A 22,702-nucleotide genomic window follows, 5' to 3' on the forward strand; every position below is an offset into this window, starting at 1 on the left:
GAACCAGGGGTACAAGCATGTCTGTCCGTCCCCCCGGTGGGAGGTATCACTGATGGGCAGGGGTTCAGCCATAAGGGCAGAAACAAACTGGCCTTTTGAAGAATTATGGAAATCCAATGCAGTGATTTCCCATCAGCCATGAAATATGACCAGCAATTCAGGGCCTCACGTGGCTGTCACATCTCACCCACATGCTCTTTCTGTAAAAATGACAGCCCAGCAAGATGAGTGGATCGACTGTGACCTGCAATCACCTTCAGAACAACAGCAAGCTCACTGGTTTCCTGCTGGGGGCCGCTCGGAGGCGGGGCGTGCCCGGGAGCCGCAGCAGAGGAGAGGTAACACACGTGGGAAGAAGCATGCCTCCGGCTTGGAGGTAAACTACCAGGGGAGGACACAGTTAAGAAGAGCGAGACACACAAATAAGAAAGACATCTGCCCCTCCCGGGACTCACAGAGATACTGACGCTGCACTGAGCCATCGATCTGAGTGAATTCACACCCAAACCAGGTAGCCGAGGGAAAGTTCTGACAACTCAGAACCAATTCCGCAGACACCAGCCAGCACTTGAGGCATCGATTTACTGCCGGGTGTGCTATTGAGCCTCCTCCAGCACACTGGGCAGAGGGGGCTTTGCACCTGCTAGGGACTCTGCCAGAGCACGGGGAGCGGTGAAAGACCCGCTCAAGCGTAAGTCACCACTGGAGAAACGGCAAAGAGGAAGGTGAAAATGCAAAGTGAGGTCACCAAGGACATTACTCTTCATTAAATTTCTGTTAATAGTTTTAAAAAATATATTGTAATTGATTTTTAGAGAGAGAGGAAGTGGAGGGAGAGAGAGGGAGGAAGAGAGAGAAACATCGATGTGAGAGCACATCATCAATTGGATGCTTCCTGCACGCCCCCTACCAGGGAATTGAGCCCGCAACTGGATATGTGCCCTGACTGGGAATCGAACTGGCAACCTTTTGGTGCATGGGATGATGCTCAACCAACTGAGCCACACCGGCCAGGGCTCTGTTAGTACTATTTTACTGGCCATCATTTATTGGCTAAGTGCCCACCAAGTGACGCTCGGGGCAAGGTGCTGATTCATTACAACTCATCCCATCTCTGCTGAGGGCGCGGTGTGACCCCACGTGGAGAGGAAGGCTGTCACGCCCACCCGAAGCAAGCCCGTTTTCCTTAGCTTCAAGCAGAGCATCAGCACCTATTGGGCAGTCATTTAAGAAAAGGGCGCCTCGCAGCAGGCCAGCACGATCGACAGGAAGCCTGCGCTCTGGATTAGCCAGGAAAGGCTTCGGGAAGGATAACTAACTGCAGGAAGACAGGGAGGTCACACGCGATTGAAGGACATTCACCTTTTCCCAACGTGGCTGCAGTCTGGCTCTCCGGGGAAGGGGAGCCCCTAAAGCTCTCAGCCCTTACCTGAGCACAGCAGTCCCGGAGCCACAGTCAAAGCGGAACTCCACGTGGCCCCCAGCCAGGTTGACGGACAGGAAGTCTCTGCTGCCCGTGTCGTGGCTGTACAGGAGGACGCCGTCGCCCGCGTCCGGCCGGAAGGTGATCTCAAACTCCATGAAGGACAGGTACCGCCGGGGCTCCAGGGGCCAGGGCGTGGCAGCGTAGGACCTCAGAGACTCTCTGAACTGAGGCACGGTCAGGGTGAAAGCTGAAGAGACAAGCATAAGGTTAGAAGCCCCTCCGTGGCAGAACTAGCCGTGTTCTTTTCCCCTGGGCACTGCCCTGCGGTGAGGTGGGTGGGCTCACTGAACTCTGGCCAGTGGCATGAGGCTGGGAGCACTACACCTTTCCAGGTGGGACCCCGAGAACTTGCCTCCATCCTCCCTGTGTTCCCTCTCGCCCTCTGCTGGCTGGACGCAGGAATCGGAGGACTGTGTCCCTGAATGACTGCATGGAGCAGAGGCCAGCCCACCACCGCCAGCACCTCCATGCTCTGCAGCCATGTGAACTGTGAGCAAGGATCAGCCTGCATTACGTTAGGCTACGGAGATACGAGACGGTATGTAACAGTCTCGCTTACCCCAACTCCTATGCCCTCTTCTAGGTGGCATGAGGTTTTAAAAAAATATTTTTAGCCTTAACTGGTTTGGCTCAGTGGATAGAGCATTGGCCTGCGGACTGAAAGGTCCCAGGTTTGATTCTGGTCAGGGGCATGTACCTTGGTTGCAGGCACATCCCCAGTAGAGAGTGTGCAGGAGGCAGCTGATCAATGTTTCTCTCTCATCGATGTTTCTAACTCTCTATCCCTCTCCCTTCCTCTCTGTAAAAAAATCAATAAAATATATTTAAAAAAATAAAAATAAATAAATAAATATTTTTATTAATTTTAGAGAAGGGAGAGGGAGAGAGAGATAGAAACATCAATGATGAGAGAGAATCATTGATCTGGTGCCTCCTGCATGCCCCACACCGAGGATGGAGCCCGCAACCTGGGCATGTGCCCTGACTGGGAATTGAACTGTGACCTCTGGTTCATAGGTCAATGCTCAACCACTGAGCCATGCTAGTCAGGTAGTGACATGAGATTTTACATTACAGTGTTACAAAAACTTTCTCCAGAATGGTGTCTTAAGTCCAAATCTGAATCACTGGTGGAAAAGTTAAAACACATTTAATTCTGTGTGGTTTTCCAAAATCTTTTAAAATTTTCCATTATTATATACTAGAGCCCAGCCTGCACCCTCTCCAATCCAGGACCCCTTGGGGGATGTCCGACTGCCGGTTTATCAGGCCTAAACCAGCAGTCGGACATCCCTCTCACAATCCTGGACTGCTGGCTCCTACTCGCTCACCTGCCTGCCTGCCTGGTCGCCCCTAACTGCCTCCCCTCCTGGCCTGGTCGCCCCACGCAGCCTGCTTATTCAGTCGTTTGGTTGTTCCTCACTAACCCCCCTGCAGGCCTGGTTGTAGGTGGTTATCTTGTGAGGGTGTGAGTGTCAATTTGCATATTACCTCTTTATTATATAAAATGTGTATTTGTGTGTGCATGTGTTTCCATGTATTTATACATATGTATGTATATAATTGATTATATATATTTTTATATAATCAATATAAATGTTATTGAGAGGTGGGATAATTCAGCAGAGCAGTGCAAAGAAAATGAAACAAGATCACTCTCTCCCCTTGCATGGTTGATGTTTCTGGGCGTGTCTTCCCAACCTTCCCTCCGAAACTCTCAGATATTCTAAGCAGCATGAGCTGACAATGCTTCGAACTGAGCCCGATACAGGCCACACAAATATAAGCTCTTCAAAGTTACTTGAGGGCCAAGAAGAGCCCCCAAAACCTGACCCGGAAATATCTTAAAGTGAAGGTTTGGTTTGACACTGATACTTTAAGACCCTCCACCTTTAAGAAAAGAAAAAAGATTCTCCCAACCGTCCCCGGGAAGCAATGTGAATCCCATAAACACATATGGGGCCGATGAAAATTCACAGCCCCACCCATTAACAAGCAACAGAAATGCCATCAACTTGCTTCTTTCTCACCATCCTCGCAGTGCCGCCCTTTAAATCCCAGGGGACAGAGGCAGATGTAGTTGTCAGCTCTGACGGCCGTGCAGGTGCCACCATGGATGCACGAGGTCTCGTCACAGATCCCGCTGCTGCACTCGCCTAGACACAGAACGGGAGCACACAGCGGCTTCGTGGCCAGCCAGCCCAAGGCCACGGCGCTGGCCACGCCACGGCTCAGGGCTCTGCACAGACACAGTTGGGTTCCCACTCCTGTAGATTCACACCTCCTACCACTGCACGCCAGCCTTCAGCATGAGTGGCACCTACGCTTCCTTTGCACTGGATCCTCGCTGTTCTTTCTGAGACTTTAAAACGTGGTGGACACAGTAAATCACATACTAGATCTGGGGGCAACTGTAGGACCGCTGACGGGGATGGCCGAGTTGTTTTTGCTTCATTCCTCCCTCTGTTGTTCCCACGAGAGTGTGACTCCCTCCCCGCAATGTGAAAGAGTGAGTATGGTGAAAGTGTCCTAATTTTTGTGGCCCCAGTTACCTAAAGCGCTGCCGCCTGCTGGTTGAACATTGCAGCAACCAAGCTCAGCACTGAAGGAGCTCAGCAGCCACATCTAAGCTTATGAACTGGCCTCAGTCAGGGCTGCCTCTGTCTGGAGCAGCGAGGGGCAGGGAGGGCTCCATGAGGCCTCAGCATGTGACTTCAGGATCCCTGTTTCTACCCGAAAGTTATGATCTTATGAGGGAGAGGAAGTGGTCGCCAGTAAAGGTGCTCACAGGTTCAACATCAGATGGGCTGGTTAGTTTTCTTCACCAAACACATCAGAGAGGCCCATGGGGGGTGCGCTTGGTCATTTTCAAGTGCAGGTCACCAGAAGACGCGAACACAGACTGACTGCAACTCACCCCCACACCCGCCCACACCAAAAAGGCACACACAGTAGCACCACTAGGCACCCACTTACCCACATCGGCCCCGCCGAGGGCTCGCCCCAGGGGCCAGGGCCGCATGTCCACTCTCTCCCCGTTCACCCTGAGCGACTGCACGCAGCCTTGAAAGCCTCGGTCCGTTCCTGTGGCTCTGGCCAACCAGTAAGTCCTGGGCGCCCCACCAAGATAAAGAGGCGTCCGGAAGGTGATTTTGCTGTACTGGCCCTTTAAGAAAGAGGAAAACCGTGATTCAAGAACCAACATCCAAAGCCAAAAACGCAACTGATTTTAACAAGGGACGTGCTCAGGATGTAGCTTACAACCATCCGTATTTGTCTTTAAGACGCTGCCCTTCAGCAAACTTAAACCCGGGGTATTTGTCTTTAAGACGCTGCCCTTCAGCAAACTTAAACCTGGGGTCACCACAGGAAACTCGGCGAGCTTCTCAGAGGGCTGTTTCGAGAAAGGAGGACTTCGAAAAGCCTCGAAAGGAGGGGAGGGGAGCCCGAGCCAAGAGCAACCCAACAGGCCGTGCACCGGGCTGGGCATCCAAAAACAACCTTCTCCTGCCAGTCCTGCCACCACGGTGCTGTGGGCCTGGGAGGGTCACAGGGCTGCTCTGTGTCCTGAAGGTGGTCACACTTAGCGTGCGTGCACGTGGGCTAACATTTCCCCTTTCTCTGTCCTGCTCACCTTTACACTACATCCTGCAGGAAACACGGGGCGGGGCGAGGGATTAGCAAGCAGATTTTGTTGCAAAATATTTTGAAATTTGCTCAGGGATAGAACGTTTTGGGTGTGTTTTTTTTTAAGTGTTATTACAGTTAGATGGAGACATTTCCAGTTTTACAGCAAACCGCAACCTGGGTCGCAGCTTGTGAGGTTATAAAACACAGACCTGAACGTTCGGTGGTCACCCGCTTCTGCGATTATGGAAACATCTCGTTCATGTGGATGAACGGCTACAGAGAAGGGGGTTGGGAGAAGGCATGCGGCCAGACTCATAAAATGTCCAGAAGTTAAGCCACTGAAATGTCATCTTCATCCTTTATACTTTTGTTACCAAAAAGTAGAAGCTCCAGTCATGGCTTTATCTCTGCTCATGAACAGATAAGACTCCTTGGTGAACAGTACACTGACGATGAGCTGGCAGGTGGAAGTACGTGCAGTGAAGCTTAAGGATTGTTTGCCAGCCACCGACATGCGCCTCTGTCACAGGGATGGGTGCCCTGTTGGCTTATTTCATCCACATCCTCCGGATTCGCTCCTTCCGGATCCCATATCCACCCTCTGGCCCGTCCCCGGATCCAGGACCACGCAGGGGCCTGAGCGCTCCATCCCTTTCTCCTTGGCAGCTGGGTCCTTGGAGGCCCCATTCACGACACCCCAGGCGACAGTCTTCGAGCCTGGCCTTTACCTGCTCTGATGAGGGCTGCCTTCAGGCCCCCGGAGCCTGCTTTGCCTGCTTATGTAGAGAACTGGGATTGCCCCAGAGTTTGCATTCCCCTAGCACAGCCCTTAACAGTTTTTAATGAGTGCAGAAGTATGAAAATCCAACTCGCTGGCTTTGGGCTGGAGTCACTCGGAGGTGTAAGTTATACTCAAGCTCCCCTGTGGGGGCAGGCTGCAGCCGCGCCCCGAAGAGGTCTGCCTGAGAGCTCACCTGGGCCTATTTTCGCCCTTCCCCGTTCATCTCTCCCTCCCTTACAGGTTCCTATGGCAACACTTTGTGAATGCACCATTTGCACAAGACTCCTTCTCTGGCCTGTCGCTGAGGAACTCCAGCTTAAGACAGAGTCATGTTCTCCCCAAGGCTGTTTATTAAACATTCCACATCCGTGGTCCTGCGCATACAACTTGCTTAGCATGTCCTGGGAGTACAGAGATAAATGTTGCCCTGAGTACCCATACGATTATATGCTTCTTGCAATTAATTCTCACAGTCATTAAAATCAGACTTAGGATTAGAAGCAATATGAAAACTCATATAACCCAAGCTTCCGTTGACTGCTGGATTCCTTGAACATCGCTACCAAAGGTTCTGAGAAGTTTCTTTTGGAACATCCTCACAGACAGGGAGCCATCTCCTGAGAAAGTCTGTTGCGTGTCTGCACACCTGTGCATGATTAGGTAAAGCTAAAATTGGGTCTCTGTGGCTCACCCATTCAGGGTCAGCCTTGGGATCACAAAGTGAGTCCTTCTTCCTCAACACTCTCCCTTTGACTCTGATGAAAGCTACCCTCCCCACCTTCATCTTCTCTTCTCCACACTAAACAACCCTCCTTCAATTAATCACTCCAGGGATTTCAACTCATCTTCCTGTTTCATTGACTGCTTGTTGCACATGCTCCAGTTTTTCTATAAACCTCTGAGAGTGTGGTCACAGATCGGAACACAATCAAATGATCCAAGTGATCAGTCACCATTACATATAGTCACCAGAATAAAACAGAATTATCACCTCCCTTTTTCTAGATGGTATGCCTCTATTAATGTAACCTATCATTTCATTAGCTTGTTGTTACTACATGGTTCTATTTATTAACCTTCATAGAACTTCCTTGCTTTAAATCTTACACCATTTTCAGAGGTGTTGCTTCTATTATAGCTTCTTCTTCCTTTTTTCATGTTAATATTTTGGACCCAAGTTCAAAGCTTCTTTATTCCCATCAAACTTAATTTTAATCATATGGGCCTATTGTTCTGGCATTGATGTGACTCTGTAGTTCATTTATTCTGTATTTTCATTCCTTAGAAACGTATGCATACGTGATCTCACTGGATTCACAGTCATTATCTTGAATTTCTGTTCCTTTGGAACCATCAGGGTCCACATTACCGGGGATCAGCAAGGCATGGCCCTTCATATAACATGTCTCGCCAGCACAGAGGAGCGAAGAGCCCAGGCAGGGAGGAAGCTCTCCACAGACACACAAAGGCCTTCTTGCTACATTTTCCCTCAGAGAATACGGACAGCTGACTGATTATAATTATAGGTTCGGTTCCTTGGCGGGTTGCTAACCCAAACTATTTATTCCAAACACAGTTCTAAAATTGCCCCAAGCATGACAAATATGTGAATACCTGGGCGATTTGCTGAGTAGCCCAACGGGTAAATTATTTCACCACTTCCTATAATCATGGTCCCCAAAAAAGGTAGGCGAATGGACGATTCCTACAGATGGAACCAAGTGAAACCCTTGGAACTATTTTCTGAAGCCGCAGGATTGCAACACCCCGTCTCAGAAGCCAGCTTCGCCTCTGGCACTGACAGCGGCGCTCCCTCTGCCCCGGGCTTTCCTGTCCTTGTGGAGAAAGAACCTGTCCCCGGGCGCCCACCGCGATGATGCTTGCAGATTCCGCTCTCCTGCGTGGACGGGGGATGGACGTGTGCCCTGACAGCCGCCCGCTTGGGGTGGCAAGATCCCACAGGAGCATGCCAGAGCTCCGCTCCATGAACAACGGCCCACCTGGAGTCTGAGTCCTGCCAAGTGTGCTTCCGCTCTGTGGTGGGCCCTCAAGATGCCTCTGGTGGGTGCCAGGTGGGTGGGCAGGGCGTGCGGGGACTCACCTGGGACTGGCCCGTCGCGGGCGTGTTGTTGTTTAGCTGCAGCAGCCCGTCCAGCCCATCTCTGTAGAGTGTGACCGTGTGCCAGGCCCCTAGCTTGATTTTGGTCTCACTTACGATGATGGCAACCCCAGTTCCACAGTTAAACCTGCGGAGGAGGAAAAGGAAAGATCCTTTGATCAATCAGCTCGTTGTGTGTTCAGATCCCAGGGACATCATCTCGGGCTGACGGCCTCTCTGAGAGCCAATGCGCTCAGAATTAGGTTTACAAGAACCAGGGGCAGTTTACATGTGTGCCCGGAAGAGCCAGAACCTGTTCTCTGGGACGACGTCGGTCTAGCTGTCTAGTTATCTTCAATCTGCCCACATGTGGGTGCTCAAGAAACACTTGCTGTTGAATGAATGAATGGTTGTCAGGTACCTGATTCTGCAAAGGTCACCTATGGCCCTCATGCTCCAGTATTTAGTAAACTGGCCCACGTTCACCTTATGTACACTCTTCCCTATCTACAAAAACCCATTCTGGCCCAGCCTGCATGGCTCAGTGGTTGAGTATTGACCTATGAACCAGGAGGTCATGATTCGATTCCAGGTCAGGGCAAATGCCCGGGTTGTGGGCTCGACCCCCAGTGTAGGGCATGCGGAGTCAGCTGATCAATGATTCTCTCTCATCATTGATGTTTCTATCTCTCCATCTCCTTCCTCTCTGAAATCAATAAAAACATTAAAAAGAAAACCCATTCTGCATTTACTTTTTTCACACTATAAAAATGGAAATATAACATAAGGTGGTATTAAAACATCCGTGGGCTTTCGGCGGAGTTACCTGAATTGGAGCGAGCGTCGGATGATGGCCAGGGCCATGAAGTCGCCCCTCTCGTGTTCGCTCTCCCCACAGTAGAGCAGTAAGCCGTCCTCCGCCTCTGCCTGTCGGACAGACAAAAGCCACAGGGACAATGCGCACTGCCCGGTCCGTAACGCGCCGCCTGGACACACGCATGAGCGTGAACCCTGAGCGTGCTCCCCGGTGGGCCTACCACAGGACAAGCACGGGGCGCCCAGTGAATCCCAGGTACCTGGTCCCAGCACCCCGAGGGCAGGGGTACACACTGTGTGAGCAATGCCAAGGCGGCGATAAAGGGGAGGCCGCCTCGTGTTCCACCTGCTCTTTGCTTGTTCTCTGGACCCGCCAGCAGAGCCTCAGGAAACCCACGGCAGAGACCAGCGCCACGGGGAGGCAGCTCTCGTCTCATCCATTCTGTTCTCTCCAGCAGCAGCCTGCGGTTTTCCTTTATTTTGTTTTTTACTTCCCTCCCTCAGAGGCGTGCAAATTTGCTTCTTCTCCCCTTCTGTCAGGAGGACAGGACAGGGAAAACAGCCCGTCTGACAGCCTGGTTTGCTTTTCACCCATGTTGGCTCTCCTGGAGTGCGACCCATCATCTTCTGGACCAGGCGTCCTCAAACTACGGCCCGCGGGCCACATGCAGGTGTTTTTGCCGTTTTGTATTTTTACTTCAAAATAAGATATGTGCAGGGTGCATAGGAATTTGTTCATAGTTTTTTTTAAACTATAGTCCGGCCCTCCAACGGTCTGAGGGACAGTGAACTGGCCCCCTGTTTAAAAAGTTTGAGGACCCCTGTGGACGCTCCACATCGTGACCAGGCCCTGCCCGGTGGCTCAGTTGGCTGGAGCATCGTCCTGATGCACAAGGGTTGCAGGTTCGATCCCGGGTCAGGCACACACGGGAATCAACCATTGGGTGCATGAATGAGTGGAACAACAAATCGATGGTTCTCTCTCTCCCCCTCTCCCTTCCTCTCTTTCTAAAGTCAATTAAAAACGACAACAACAACAACACATTGTGACCATGACCTCAAAGGGACTTGCTTCCAGATCTCCAGACATTTTCCTGTCGTCTGAGATACACAGGAGAACCACTTTAAGCTGAAGTGCCGACTGGATCCTATCTGCAGTAGGTTCAGAGCGGAGGGCATCTACTGGCCTCACTCTATGCGAGGGACGCTCATTTCAGCTTTTATTTGTTCTGCTCCAGCCGCAGCAACGCGGGCACACATCTGGGCTCCCTTTGAAAGCGGTTTGGGGATGAGAATGCATTATGCCTTCTGACGTCCTGGCCAGGGAGGAGTCCCTGTTATGAGCATCATGGCTGGGACCCAAACCTTCTCTCTGGGCACCCTCAGGCCAGCCGCCTGCACAGTTCAATAACACACAGCACCCACCCCCTCACTGGCGCCCTTGAATGTGTGAACGAGCCCGTCCTCCCTGCTGCCCTGGGAACGGGTTTCAGGGCAGGGTCTGGGCCATATTGACCTTTGCTACTTCCCTCCCAGCTCCTCTCCCCTCTCTCCCTCCCCCCTATGATAGGACATCCAGTGGACAATCATCAAACAAGGAGCCTTCTTACCCTGAATTCCAGAGTGATTTGAAATGCCTGATGGGAGTTCTTCAGGGGGTCAAAGGTTACATAGGAGTGGCCGAAGAACTGAGGGTACTGTATGGCAACATCTGAGAAGAGGAGAAGACAACACAGAAACAGGTCGTTTCCCTCTTCTTCTTCAAATGCAAAAATCAACATGCACCGCTGCGTGGGGGTCCCTGAGTGAAACCTCTCATCGGCTCAGCCTCCTTCACTCTCTTCTTTTCTCCACTTGTCACGCCTAGAGTCCTCGTGGCTGGGGACTCTGAGCTCCTGGAGTTCTCAGGGGGAGCCTGGGCCTTTGGAGACTGTCACCGCTTCCCTACGTGGAAACGGTGGCTGTGGGATCACCATCACCGACGCCTGCTTGCCAGCGGTGCGTCTGTGATGTGCATGGGCGCATTAAGGCCTTTCCCAGTTTGCATGCACATATCCCGGCGGCACTTGCTTCAGTAGAGCTGTGATTCAAGGAAAGCCCACTGCCCCGAGGTGCCACCGGGATGCTTTAGTCACTGCACCACAGGTATTACCCGTTTGGCACACTTAGCAGGAGGGCTGCTCTCTAACGAGACGCAACGGAAGTGGCCTCGTGTTTGCCCTGTGTAGCTCATGTAATGACTTAGACAGGGAAGAAGGGGCTTATCTTATGCCCAACCGGCATGGCTCAGTGGTTGCGCATCGACCTATGAACCAGAAGGTCGTGGTTTGATTCCCGGTCAGGGCACATGCCCGGGTTGCAGGCCCAATCCTCAGTGTGGGGCGTGCAAGAGGCAGCCGATCAATGATTCTCTCTCATCATTAATGTTTCTCTCTCTCTCTCCTTCTCCCTTCCTCTCTGAAATCAATGAAAATATATTTTTAAAAAAGAAGAGGCTTATCTTAGACAAAGGGTTAGAAGAAACCAGAGGTGGACAGCGAGCCTGCCCCCTGGCATCCAGTGGGGCCAACCCACCGCCGTGTCCTTGCCCCCCACCGAGGGCCTACCTTCTGAGCAGCTCTCACCACCTTTGCCCAGGTTGCAGTGGCACCGTGAGCGCCCCCGGGTGTAGTCATTGGCACAAAAGCTGTCAACGGGGCAGAGAGTCTCATCGCACGGCATGTCAAAGAGCCTGGGCGCCGCAGGCATGCCTTTCTTCCCTTCTCTCTTCAGCGGCGTGGGCTGGGGAGCCACCGCAGCCGGAGGGAGAAAGGCTGGAGTCGGGGGGACCAGCCTCGCAACGGTCTTTGGGTTTGATCTTGGCACAAACTTGGATTCGACCAACACTTTATTCCCTTCTTTGGTAGCAGGAAGTGGTTTCACCTACAGCCAGGAAAGGATTGAGACAGAGCACCAGGAATTAGACGGCCTTATTATGGTGGATGCCGAACACTTGAAAACATGGTCACTTTTGATACCCCGGGATGTAGGCGGGGCAGACAGTCCCGGCCCCAGTTTATGGCTAAAGAACTTGAGGCTCGAGGACTTTTGGTACCTTGCTTTGTATTAGTCAGAAAATCAGCAGTAAAGCTGATACTATATGGTTGTTTATTCTTCTTCTTATTACAATATCACGAAGATGGAATTGTCAAGGACCTGCTCATTTGCTTGTAATACCTAACTGTGTAAGATTGGACTTGGTGGGAAATCTCAGTATGTTTTGGCCAGATTGGAAGTCGGCAGGCACAGAACATCAGCACGGTTGGCCTTTAGTTATTACTCATTTATGATCACCGGGAGCCTAATAGTCAGAGGGAATAGATGTATTCAAGGCAAACGAGCCCAGTTTTACGTAAAATGCTTACAGCCCATTGGCCAAATTACCTAGTTCAGCAAGAAAACAAAAACACCTGGGTTTTAACAGCAGAGATTTTGTTACCTCCTCGAAGGAAATATCCAAATCTAAGTCGTCTTCAAATCCGTCGTCATCCTCGCCGACTCCCGTGTTCATTAGGTAATGGGGTCCGTAGCGGCCACTTCCCTCCTCCTCGGGGCCTTCCCAGAGAAAAGAAGCACAATGCTGTCAACACACCCTCCGCCCCTTGTCCACCCGCATTCAGCCGCACACAGCTGCGCCGAAGACACTGGGATGTGGTGGGCACCCAAAGAAGTCAACACTGAAGACGAAGGATCATGACCAAAAAATACAAAACAGGGTTCATCTCATAAGTAATCAAGAAAGTGCCAATTAGACCCCGAAAGAGCTGCCATTTTATACCGACAAGACTGGCAAAAGGGTAAAAGCTGAGCAACAAAAAACATCACCAAGGATGGGGTCAATGGGGACTCGTATTCACGGATGTTGGATGTGTACAGCCACTCTGCAAAACACTTGAAAATATGTAATAGAGTAGAAAATATTGATTCCTTTGGACCCAGCAATCTTACCCTAACTTACAAAACCTGGAAACAGGTGTGCCAGGAGATGTGCAAAACATGTTCATAGCATTAGGATTTGTAACAGAAAACAAGATCTCAAATTTGTTATTTATAATATCAAATTTGAGAATGGATAAACGAATTATGATATATCTATGGAGCAGAATACTATGTAGCAGGGGAAATTAATGAATGGGCATTTAATAATGCATCAGCATGGCTTTATCTCACATCATTTCATGTTAAAAACATAAGTTGCAAAAAAAACAAAAAACCCACAAAACACATCCAGTGTAATGCCATTTATATAAAAGTCAACAGCAAGCAAAACTTAATATATTATGTAAGAATACATATGTATGTAGTTTGAATGATTAAGACAGTGACCAAAAATACCTGTGGAAAGTTAGGAGAAGGACGTGCAGGAGGCATTCCAGGGCCTTCAAGAATACTCTCTAATATTCTATTCATTAAGACAGATGTTGGGTACATGTGAGTGTTCATATTATGTTTATATGTTTTATATGTGTTTTTCTTAAAAAGTCCCTGACCAAAGTTTCAGGCTCGATCCCCAGTGTAGGGCATGCAGGAGGCAGCCGATCAGTGATTCTCTCTTATTATTGATGTTTCTATCTCTCTCTCCCTTTCCCTTCCTCCCTGACAAGAGTTTTTCAGACATTGCTTCTGTTAATCCTCATGAAATCCTCTGAAATTGGTATTATTACTCCCATTTTACCATGTGGGGATTTAAACTCAGAAAGATGAAAGAACTTGCTTAGAGGCATAGAGATGGTAGATGGCAAAGCTAGAATTTATCCTTGGAATCTCTTTGATTACATCATGCCTCTTATAATCTGACTCTGAATTGTGTCTTCAGCTTTTTTCCCCTCTTCAAAAGTCTTAACACACAAGCTGGTCTACCAGCTGACTCCTGAATAAAGACTTTGCTCAATGCTCTTCTCCACATTGCCCTCCTGCTCCTTTTTCTACCTCCTTCTGCATAGCCTCCCATTCCTCCAGCTACATACATTCTGTGGAGACACAGGGCATCATCCAAAGATCCAACTCAAGTGCTAGTTTGAGAAGGAAACATCAGACTCTTTTGGAGAAGAAATGGTGACTCCACAAAAGATGGAGCTGCCATGACCTGTAGGACACTCTTCCCCCTCCTCCTGGGTGGGGCTGTCCACACACGGACATTTGCCCCTGAGAGTAAGCTCGCACTCAGCTCCCATAGCTTGATGAAATCAATAGACGATTAAGACAGTAGTCACACCTTCTGAACTCCTGGCCTCAGAATGTTGCCCTGGTGTTTCCCAACTTGGCTGTGAACCCCTTGAGGGCAGAACCATACTTCAGACTCTTGTTATTCCTTCCCACCCTCCATTGAACTAACACGTCACGCAGTCACCAACGACCAAGGTCTCCACCCGGCACAGGAGACACTCCTGCGACGCTCCACACTACGGTGGACTCTGTCTGTCCGTCCTGGCCCGGTGGGACATGCATGGAGAGGAAGCCGTCTACGGTGAGACTTTGCCCCCAAACCCAAGGACATTCCTCCAAAACTGCCACCATTCCCGTCCCTTCCCCCTGCTCAGTCTGGAAGCTTAGAATTGAAAGAGACATGAGATACCTCCCAGTCACAACTTCTCATGTCAGTGTGAACTGAGGCCAAAGAAGGAGATGTGGCTTCCTGCCCCCTAACCCATCCTAGCAAGGCCATCTTGAAGGAAAGTCCTTTGAGAACAGGACCTCGACGTGTGGCTGCAGGTACCAAATGGCACCATGATGAGAATGGAAATGGCTCCAGATTCTGCTCGTCTTGACAAGTAAAATAAGGCACCTATGACTCACTGGATAAAAACTGCTGTTTCTTCACTGTATATAACATATCTCCTAGAAACCAGAAGTTCCTTCTCAGTTTGGGGACAGAAAGACTGTGAGATAAGAGGGTGGGAAGGAATATGGAATTACCAAGACTCAGAGTCCAAGAAATTTTGACTTTTGTAGCAAGACCTTAGCGATCAGCCATCACTAGTCCATTTTACAGAGGAGTAAACTGATGCTCAGGGAGTCCATGGGACTTGCCCAGAGAGGCAGCTCATTGGTGGCAGAGCTGATCTGGAATTCTGGACTCCCGGTGCCGTCCTCAAGAACTCTTCGCAGCATCTCAAACTCCGCATCTCTCACACTAACCCAGGCTAACAGTCATGTTCCGTTTTTGATAGGAAGGAAATGCGCACAGGGAAGGCCAGACACAGCATGACCGGGAGATGCCGGGAACCCAGATCGCCGCTGCTGGGTCCTGCCGGGCCCGCCACCTCAGATCTCAGACCCAGCGCCGACATGAAGCTTTTACTCATGCTATTTCTAAATGAAGACCGAACGTGCAGTCCAAGCCAGCGATAAGAATTCTCCCAATAGCCTGGGGCTATTATAATTAAAGTGCATAACTTATCTCTTTTCGACTTGGCACTTTGTTAATTAGGAAAAGAGAACATTAAAAGGAAGGCATTTATTTAGAACCAGAACAGTCAAACCACTGACTGAATGCAAAACAAGTTCAAGGGTACTGCGCTATAAGAAAAACTAACACACAAAATGCAAATTTCTATTCATAAATTAAGGATGGCTTTTATTCTGCAAAACCTGTGTTTGTTTGTATAAAGGCATCTCAACCATTTCAAGTGGCTCCAAACTAATTCTAAAGGGCTCCCAGGGCTCTGAGAGTCTGTGCCCTATCGCCACCTGCTGGGTTACTTGTGAACTGCCACCACCTGGGGGTGCCTCTTCCTGCTGGCTCCCAAGGAGCATTTGTGGGTCATTTCCTAAAGCAGCGGTCGCCAACCTTTCGGACCTCACGGACCACCAGCGGTCTGCGGACCACCAGCTGGCGACCGCTGCTCCAAAGGTTTCCTTATGTAGCTGATCCTCAGAGTCCGCTGGGCTCTGGAATCCCTTATGACTGTGTGATCCAGACTACTTATGAGGGGAACTTTCCACTGGGCCAGAATGGGCATGCATTCACATTCTTAAAAGCAGTGGACACTAGGGTTAGAGTTAGATGGCCACCTATCTTGTTCCGTGACAGGTCTCTGCTCGCCACGCAGGTGGGATGAGAAGCTGGAACCACCAAAACGTCCACTATGAAACCTGAGCTTAAACAATGGGTAGTTTCATCCTCATAGCAGATGGGTCTTTTCTTTGGGGGAAAAAAAAAACTCTCAAAAGTGTGCTTAACCATGGATAGTACTTACCAAAATACTAAAGGTTAGACTAGCAGGTAAGAGACGTGGGTGTCAAATGCCACCCACATTGCCAATGGCTGTGCACAATAGTCTCCATCAATAAAACCAGAGAGTGGTACCATCCTGACCCACTGTGCTCCGTGGAGATAGCCAAAGGGGAAAGAACCTGGACAAGTCAAAGGATAAACCAGGACACTGCCGAGTGGCTCTGCTTTGCGTTAAATAGTGAAATGAGCTAAATGTCCATCGAAAATAATTAGTAAATAAATGGGGTAGAGCTTTATAATGGAATGCACCATGGTTATTAAAATTAATGTGGCAGGTCTGTACTTACTTACATTCAGAGATGTATATAGCATTGTGTTATACAAAAAAGTACACAGGTACTCTGACTTCATCATTAGATTAAAAACGATTCTGGGAGATTATATGCCAAATTGTGAGTAGCAGTTATGTCTGGATACTGAGATCAGACATAGTTTTTATTTTTTGCACTTTTTTATGTTGTTTGTATTTCTTTTCCAATAATAAGTATGGTTGCCTGGCCGGGTTTAGCTCAGCGGCTGAGTGTCAACCCAGGAACCAAGAGGTCACCATTTCCATTCCCAGTCAGGGCACATGCCCAGGTTGTGGGCTCGATCCCCAGTGGGGGGCGTGCAGGAGGCAGCCAATCAATGGTTCTCTCTCATCATTGATGTTTCTATCTCTCTCTCCCTCTCTCTTCCTCTCTGAAGTCAATAAAAATATATATATATTTTAAAAAGTATGGTTTACCTTTTCTATTTAGAGACCACAAGGAAGCTATTTCTGCGTTGGGATTATTAGGACGGCTAACTGCATTGGCCTCCCTGCTCTTGCCCCTGCCCCTCTAGTGTCCTGCCTTCACAAACCAGTGAGAGCGAATTTGCTGAAACCTGATCAAGCGCCACCCTCCACGCCTCCACCCACCTTCCAGTCTTCCTATCTCTCTTTGAGCAAAAGCTAAGTCCAGTGGCCTCCTGTGGTCTCCTAGGTCCTAATCAGCCACCACCAACTGTGACCTCATTTCCTTCCACTCTTCTCCCTCGGATCTACCAGTCCAGCTCACAGACCTCCTTTCCCTCCCTGAACAAGGAACGCCCCGGGATGTGCCTGCGTCAGGACCTTGGCATCTACCTGCAATGCTCTTCCTACAAAGGGTGGCTGGCTGGCTGGCTAGATAATTGATCCAGGATATATCCAGAGAGGCCACCCGTTCTTCTGGCTCAAATGCCACCTTCTCAGGAGGCTTTCTCTGACTGCCCGTCACCTTCCCTGTGTTGTTTTCTCCCTCTGCCATGCTATCTGCATTTTTAGATTTATTTGTTCTCTGTCTGTCTGCCTGACTAGAAGGTGAGCTCTGTGAGGTCAGGGGTTCCTTTTGTCTGTCTTGTTCACGGCTGAATTCTCAGCATCTGAAACAGTGCCTGGCACACAGTAGGCACTAAATATTAGTTTGGAAGAATCAATGGGTACGGTGTAAAATAGCGTGGGGGACTGATTCTTTAGAAAATGGGACTCCCCCTCACAAGGTAATGGCAGCCTGGGTTCCTGCCCAGGACCTGCCCCGGGTGGCCCTGAGAAGGCTGCCGGGTCACTCAGGCCTGCGTCCTCCCGGCTGACTGAGGCAGTCCTTCCCGGCTCAGAGTTCACAAACCCTCAGTCAACGGCATTCGACTGTGAGGTCTGACGATGCCCTATGTTCACTGCAGTATGTAAACAGGCAAAGATGAATGAGGTAAGGTCTGTGCCTAAGTCTATAAGCGTGAAAGACCAAAAAATGGTTCGTGGCTTTGGAACCCACATAAAAGGCGCCATTCTCTGACTATAGGAGATGATACTATTCCTCCTTGTGGACTTCTTCCCGATGCCCCCAGAACCACCCTGCCCTTCTCCACTCCGCCCTGGGCCCCGGGAGGCTGCCCTGTCTGGCTCCCGCTGTGTGCTGCACATCAGAAAGCCCCCACAGGAGAGTGGAGGAGGGAGGAAAAGGAGTCAGAGCAACTTCCATCCTAAGAGGTTGTCCCAGGACACATGGCCAAAGGTCGCAGCTCTTGCCCGTTGGCCCTCCCTGTCTGTCTCCAGGAGCTGGTCATTGCTTCCTCTTGATTTCCTTGCGTCTGTCAGAACTTGTGCAAATAGTCCCTCCGCTAAACTCATGTCAAATGACCCAACTGTGCGTGCCTCTCTCTCCTGCCAGGAGCCTGGTGACACCTGAGATCATTAGAAAAGCCGTCTTTTCTCCCAGGGTTGTCTCTGACTTGTACATGTTTGTACCTATTTGTTCCACGTTTGGCTGCATAATTGGATGAGATCCAGCCGACTTGGCCAGCAGGCCTGTGTCCCTCCTATACATCTCTCACTGTGTCCTCCCATATGTCTGTCACTGTGCCCCCCCCCCCCCACACACACACACACACAGTACGTCTCTCGCTGTGTTGGGCTGATTTCCTATAACTTCACTGAGCTAACGCACGATCATGGCCCATTAGAGAACCCAAGTGATTCAGAAGGTGAGATGCGAAGACACCATCCGCATGGAGAATTGTGTAAAAGCAAGAAGTGCCCCAATGGAAGGGCAGTAAAGAATAACCATGGAATGAGGAGTCCAAGAGAAAGAGAACAAAATGGGTAACAAGAAAACGGAGGGAACTGGGGAGAAAAAGATGGCGACCGGCAGGAAGGTAGGGAGAGAGAGAGTGTGAGTGAGGAACCCATAGAGGAGAGTGTAGATGTGTGTGGTGTGTGTGTGTGTGTATGAGATAGGGTCAGTTAGATTCTGCAGGTCTTCCAAGGGGCTCCCGAACAGGGCAGCCCTAGACGGCGGAGCCCCGCGCACAAAGCGGACACTTCTCGGCGGCTGGTGCGGACGCAGAGACCACGCCATCTTGGGAAACAGAGCTGCCTGAGACTCGGATCCTGGCTTCTGACACAAACCAGGACCCTGCAGCCACTGGGGACAGAGAACTGCTATCACAGCTTCAGACAAACAAACAAGAATCCAGACTTCCCGGCAGATTTCCGTGAGTCAAAGAGCCTATCCCCCTCCTCGCAGGCGCTGATAGCGCCATAGTAACTGATAGACCCGCCCCTCCCCCAAGCTGCTCACAGGCGCGCGCACAGACAGCGCCATAGTAACTGATAGACCCGCCCCTGGCCCAAGCTGCCGAGCTTTGCACAGGGACGCGCTCCCTCTTAGGGAATTTGGCGCGCGCTCGCGCACGGGACAGAAGCAGCTCCCCGTCGGGGAAATCTGTCAGTGCGCACAGAGGGCTCCCCTTCGGGGAATTTGGGGGAATTTGGCTCGCGGGTCACAGCTCCCCCTTCGGAGATTCTTAAAAGCGTGCACAGAGGGGCTTCCCTTTGGGGAATTTGGCGCGCAGGACGGACTCCGCCCCCCTTCTGGGACTTTGGGAGAGTGCACTGAGCCGGCTCACCTTCAGGTTTTTAAGAATGTGCGCTCTAGCCGGTTTGGCTCAGTAGAGAGAGCACACACAGGACGCAGCCCCACTTCAGGGAATTTGGCACGCCGGACACAGCTGCCTGGGATCCCTGACTCACAGCGCATTCACACTAAGAGCCAGCGACCCCAATTGTTGGTGCGTGCACACACAGGGACCCTGATTCTCAACGAGAAACCGCACAAGGCAACAGAGACTTTGACACTCGAGTCTTGGTGCAGACACAGGGAAACTCTGACTCCTGGCACATGCTAAGGATCTCATTCTCGGCACATACCAACAGTGTGGTGCAGACAGGGCCCCTGATTCTAAATGTGCACACGAGACCACACGGAACACTGGGGACACTGATCCTGGGCAAGTTTGGTTCCCACCAACCAAAGACAGTCACACGTCCTAGTGTCAGAGCACTTCAGTGAAACTAGGGTGGAGCGAAGTCCCCACAGCACACGGCCCAGGTCCATGCAAACAGAAGCTTGAGCTTTCTGGTAATAGCCAGAATGGGGAAACGAAATAACTCACAGAGGAAAGAAAATGTGGAGTCGCCAAGAAAGGAAATTAGTGAAAATGAAGCTTGCAACATGACCAAAAAGGAGTTCAGAGTAATGGTCATGGAATTTATACATCGGATGGATGAGAAAATCAACAACTTATGCAAGAATCAGGAAGAAATGAAAAGTGATATAGCTACAATCAAAAACACCATGGAAAGTTTCAACAGTAGATTACAAGAAGCAGAGGACCGAATTAGTGAGTTAGAAGATCAGGTACAGAAACAAGCTCAAGCTGAACAGCAATTGGAGAAAAAAATTAAAAAGCAGGAGGAAAGCCTAAGGGAGCTTCGGGACAACATGAAACGAAGTAACATGCGTATAATAGGGCTGCCAGAAGGACAAGAAGAGCAGCAGGGATTAGAAAATCTATTTGAAGAAATAATGACAGAAAACTTCCCGGATATGGGAAAGATAAAAGTTACGCAAGTAAAGAGAGTCCCAAGCAGGATCAACCCCAAAAGACCCACACCAAGACATGTCATAATTTCAATGGCAAATATAAATGATAAAGAGAGAATCCTAAAGGCGGCAAGAGAGAGACAGAGAGTTACCTACAAAGGAACACCCATCAGATTGTCAAATGATTACTCATCAGAAACACAACAAGCTAGAAGTGAATGGAAGGAGGTATACAAAGTGTTGCAAAGCAAAGGACTGAATCCAAGAATACTATATCCAGCAAGACTATCAATCAAAATTGAAGGGAAAATCAGGAGCTTTGCAGACAAAAAAAGCCTCAGGGAGTTTATCACCACCAAACCAGCAATGCAAGAATTGCTAAAGGGAATACTGTAAAAAGAAGAAATAAACAGGTAAGAAGGAATACAGACACAAAAATAGATATGACTGCAAACAAATACCTTTCAGTAATAACTTTAAATGTAAACGGACTAAATGCTCCAATCAAAAGACATCGAGTAGCTGAATGGATAAAAAAACACGACCCATATATATGCTGTCTACAAGAGACCCACCTCAGAACAAGAGACTCACACAGATTGAAAGTGAAGGGATGGAAAAATATCTTTCAGGCAAATGGAAATGAAAAAAAAGCTGGGGTAGCAATACTTATATCTGACAAAATAGACCTCAAAGTAAATGCCATAACAAGAGATAAGGAAGGCCACTTCATAATACTAAAGGGAGAAATCCAACAAGAAGAAATAATTCTGGTAAACATATACGCTCCCAATATAGGAGCACCCAAATACATAAAAAAACTCCTGGAGGATATCAAGGGAGAGATTAATAGCAACACAATCATAGTAGGAGACTTTAATACCCCACTATCACCACTGGACAAATCCTCTAAACAAAAAATCAGCAAAGAAACAGCAATCCTAAATGACTCACTAGACCAGATGGAATTAATTGACATCTTCAGAACATTTCACCCCAAAGCCACAGAATATACATTCTTCTCAAGTGCACATGGGTCATTTTCAAAGATAGACCATATGCTGGGTCACAGGCAAAGTCTCTTCAAATTCAAGAAGATAGAAATTATATCAAGCATCTTCTCAGATCACAGTGGCATAAAACTGGAAATCAACTACAATAAAAACAATCCAAAGAAATCAAACACATGGAGACTAAACAGCATGCTATTAAACAAGGACTGGGTCACCAGAGAGATCAAGGAAGAAATAAAAAACATCATGGCAACAAATGACAATGAAAACACAACAATCCAAAATCTATGGGACACAGCGAAAGCAGTCTTGAGAGGGAAGTTCATAGCTCTACAGGCCTATTGCAAAAAACAAGAAACAATGGTAATAAATTACTTAACCCTACAACTCAAAGAGCTAGAAAAAGAGCAGCAAGAAAAGCCCAGTGTAACCAGAAGGAAGGAAATAACAAAGATCAGAGCGGAGATAAATGACATAGAGACCAAAGAAACAATACATAAGATCAACAAAACCAAGAGCTGGTTCTTTGAAAGGATAAACAAGATTGATGGACCTCTAGCCAGGCTCACCAAGAAGCAAAGAGAGAGGACCCAAATAAACAAAATCAGAAATGAAAGAGGTGAAATAACAACAGACCCCGCTGAGATACAAAGGATTGTTACAAAATACTACGAACAACTCTATTCCAACAAACTGGACAATCTGGAGGAAATGGACATATTCCTAGAAAAATATAACCTTCCAAAAATCAATCAAGAAGAATCTAAACAGCTCAATAGGCCAATAACTATGGACGAAATTGAAGCAGTCATCAAAAAGCTTCCAGCAAACAAAAGCCCGGGGCCTGATGGCTTCACAGGAGAGTTTTACCAAACATTCAAGGAAGAACTAAAACCTATCCTCCTCAGACTATTCCAAAAAATTCAAGTGGAAGGAACACTTCCAAGCTCCTTCTATGAAGCCAGCATCACCCTAATACCAAAACCAGATAAAGACAACACAATGAAAGAGAATTACAGACCAATATCCCTCATGAACATAGATGCCAAAATCCTCAACAAAATTCTAGCAAATCGGCTCCAGCAGTACATCAGAAAGATCATACACCATGACCAAGTAGGATTTATCCCAGGAATGCAAGGATGGTACAATATCCGCAAATCAATAAACGTGATACATCACATAAACAAATTGAAAGATAAAAATCACATAGTCAT

The 22,702-nt window shown here is 48.9% G+C and overlaps 1 protein-coding gene across 1 annotated transcript in view; it reads right to left on the bottom strand.

Annotated features, from left to right (window-relative positions):
• The window catches only part of EGFLAM (EGF like, fibronectin type III and laminin G domains), a 135,997-nt gene that overhangs the window by 31,027 nt on the left and 82,268 nt on the right, over window positions 1-22,702 (bottom strand). Inside the window, exons 8-15 of the mRNA XM_079793916.1 lie at window positions 12,290-12,405; window positions 11,418-11,733; window positions 10,422-10,522; window positions 8,822-8,922; window positions 7,999-8,143; window positions 4,463-4,652; window positions 3,517-3,642; window positions 1,430-1,673 (exon numbers count right to left, since the gene is read on the bottom strand). Of these exons, the coding sequence (XP_079650042.1) occupies window positions 1,430-1,673; window positions 3,517-3,642; window positions 4,463-4,652; window positions 7,999-8,143; window positions 8,822-8,922; window positions 10,422-10,522; window positions 11,418-11,733; window positions 12,290-12,405 (1,339 nt within the window). The remainder of the gene's footprint in view (window positions 1-1,429; window positions 1,674-3,516; window positions 3,643-4,462; window positions 4,653-7,998; window positions 8,144-8,821; window positions 8,923-10,421; window positions 10,523-11,417; window positions 11,734-12,289; window positions 12,406-22,702) is intronic.

This window comes from Cnephaeus nilssonii (genome assembly GCF_951640355.1).
Source record: "Cnephaeus nilssonii genome assembly, chromosome: 2".
In the NCBI taxonomy this organism is placed as follows: domain Eukaryota; kingdom Metazoa; phylum Chordata; class Mammalia; order Chiroptera; family Vespertilionidae; genus Cnephaeus; species Cnephaeus nilssonii.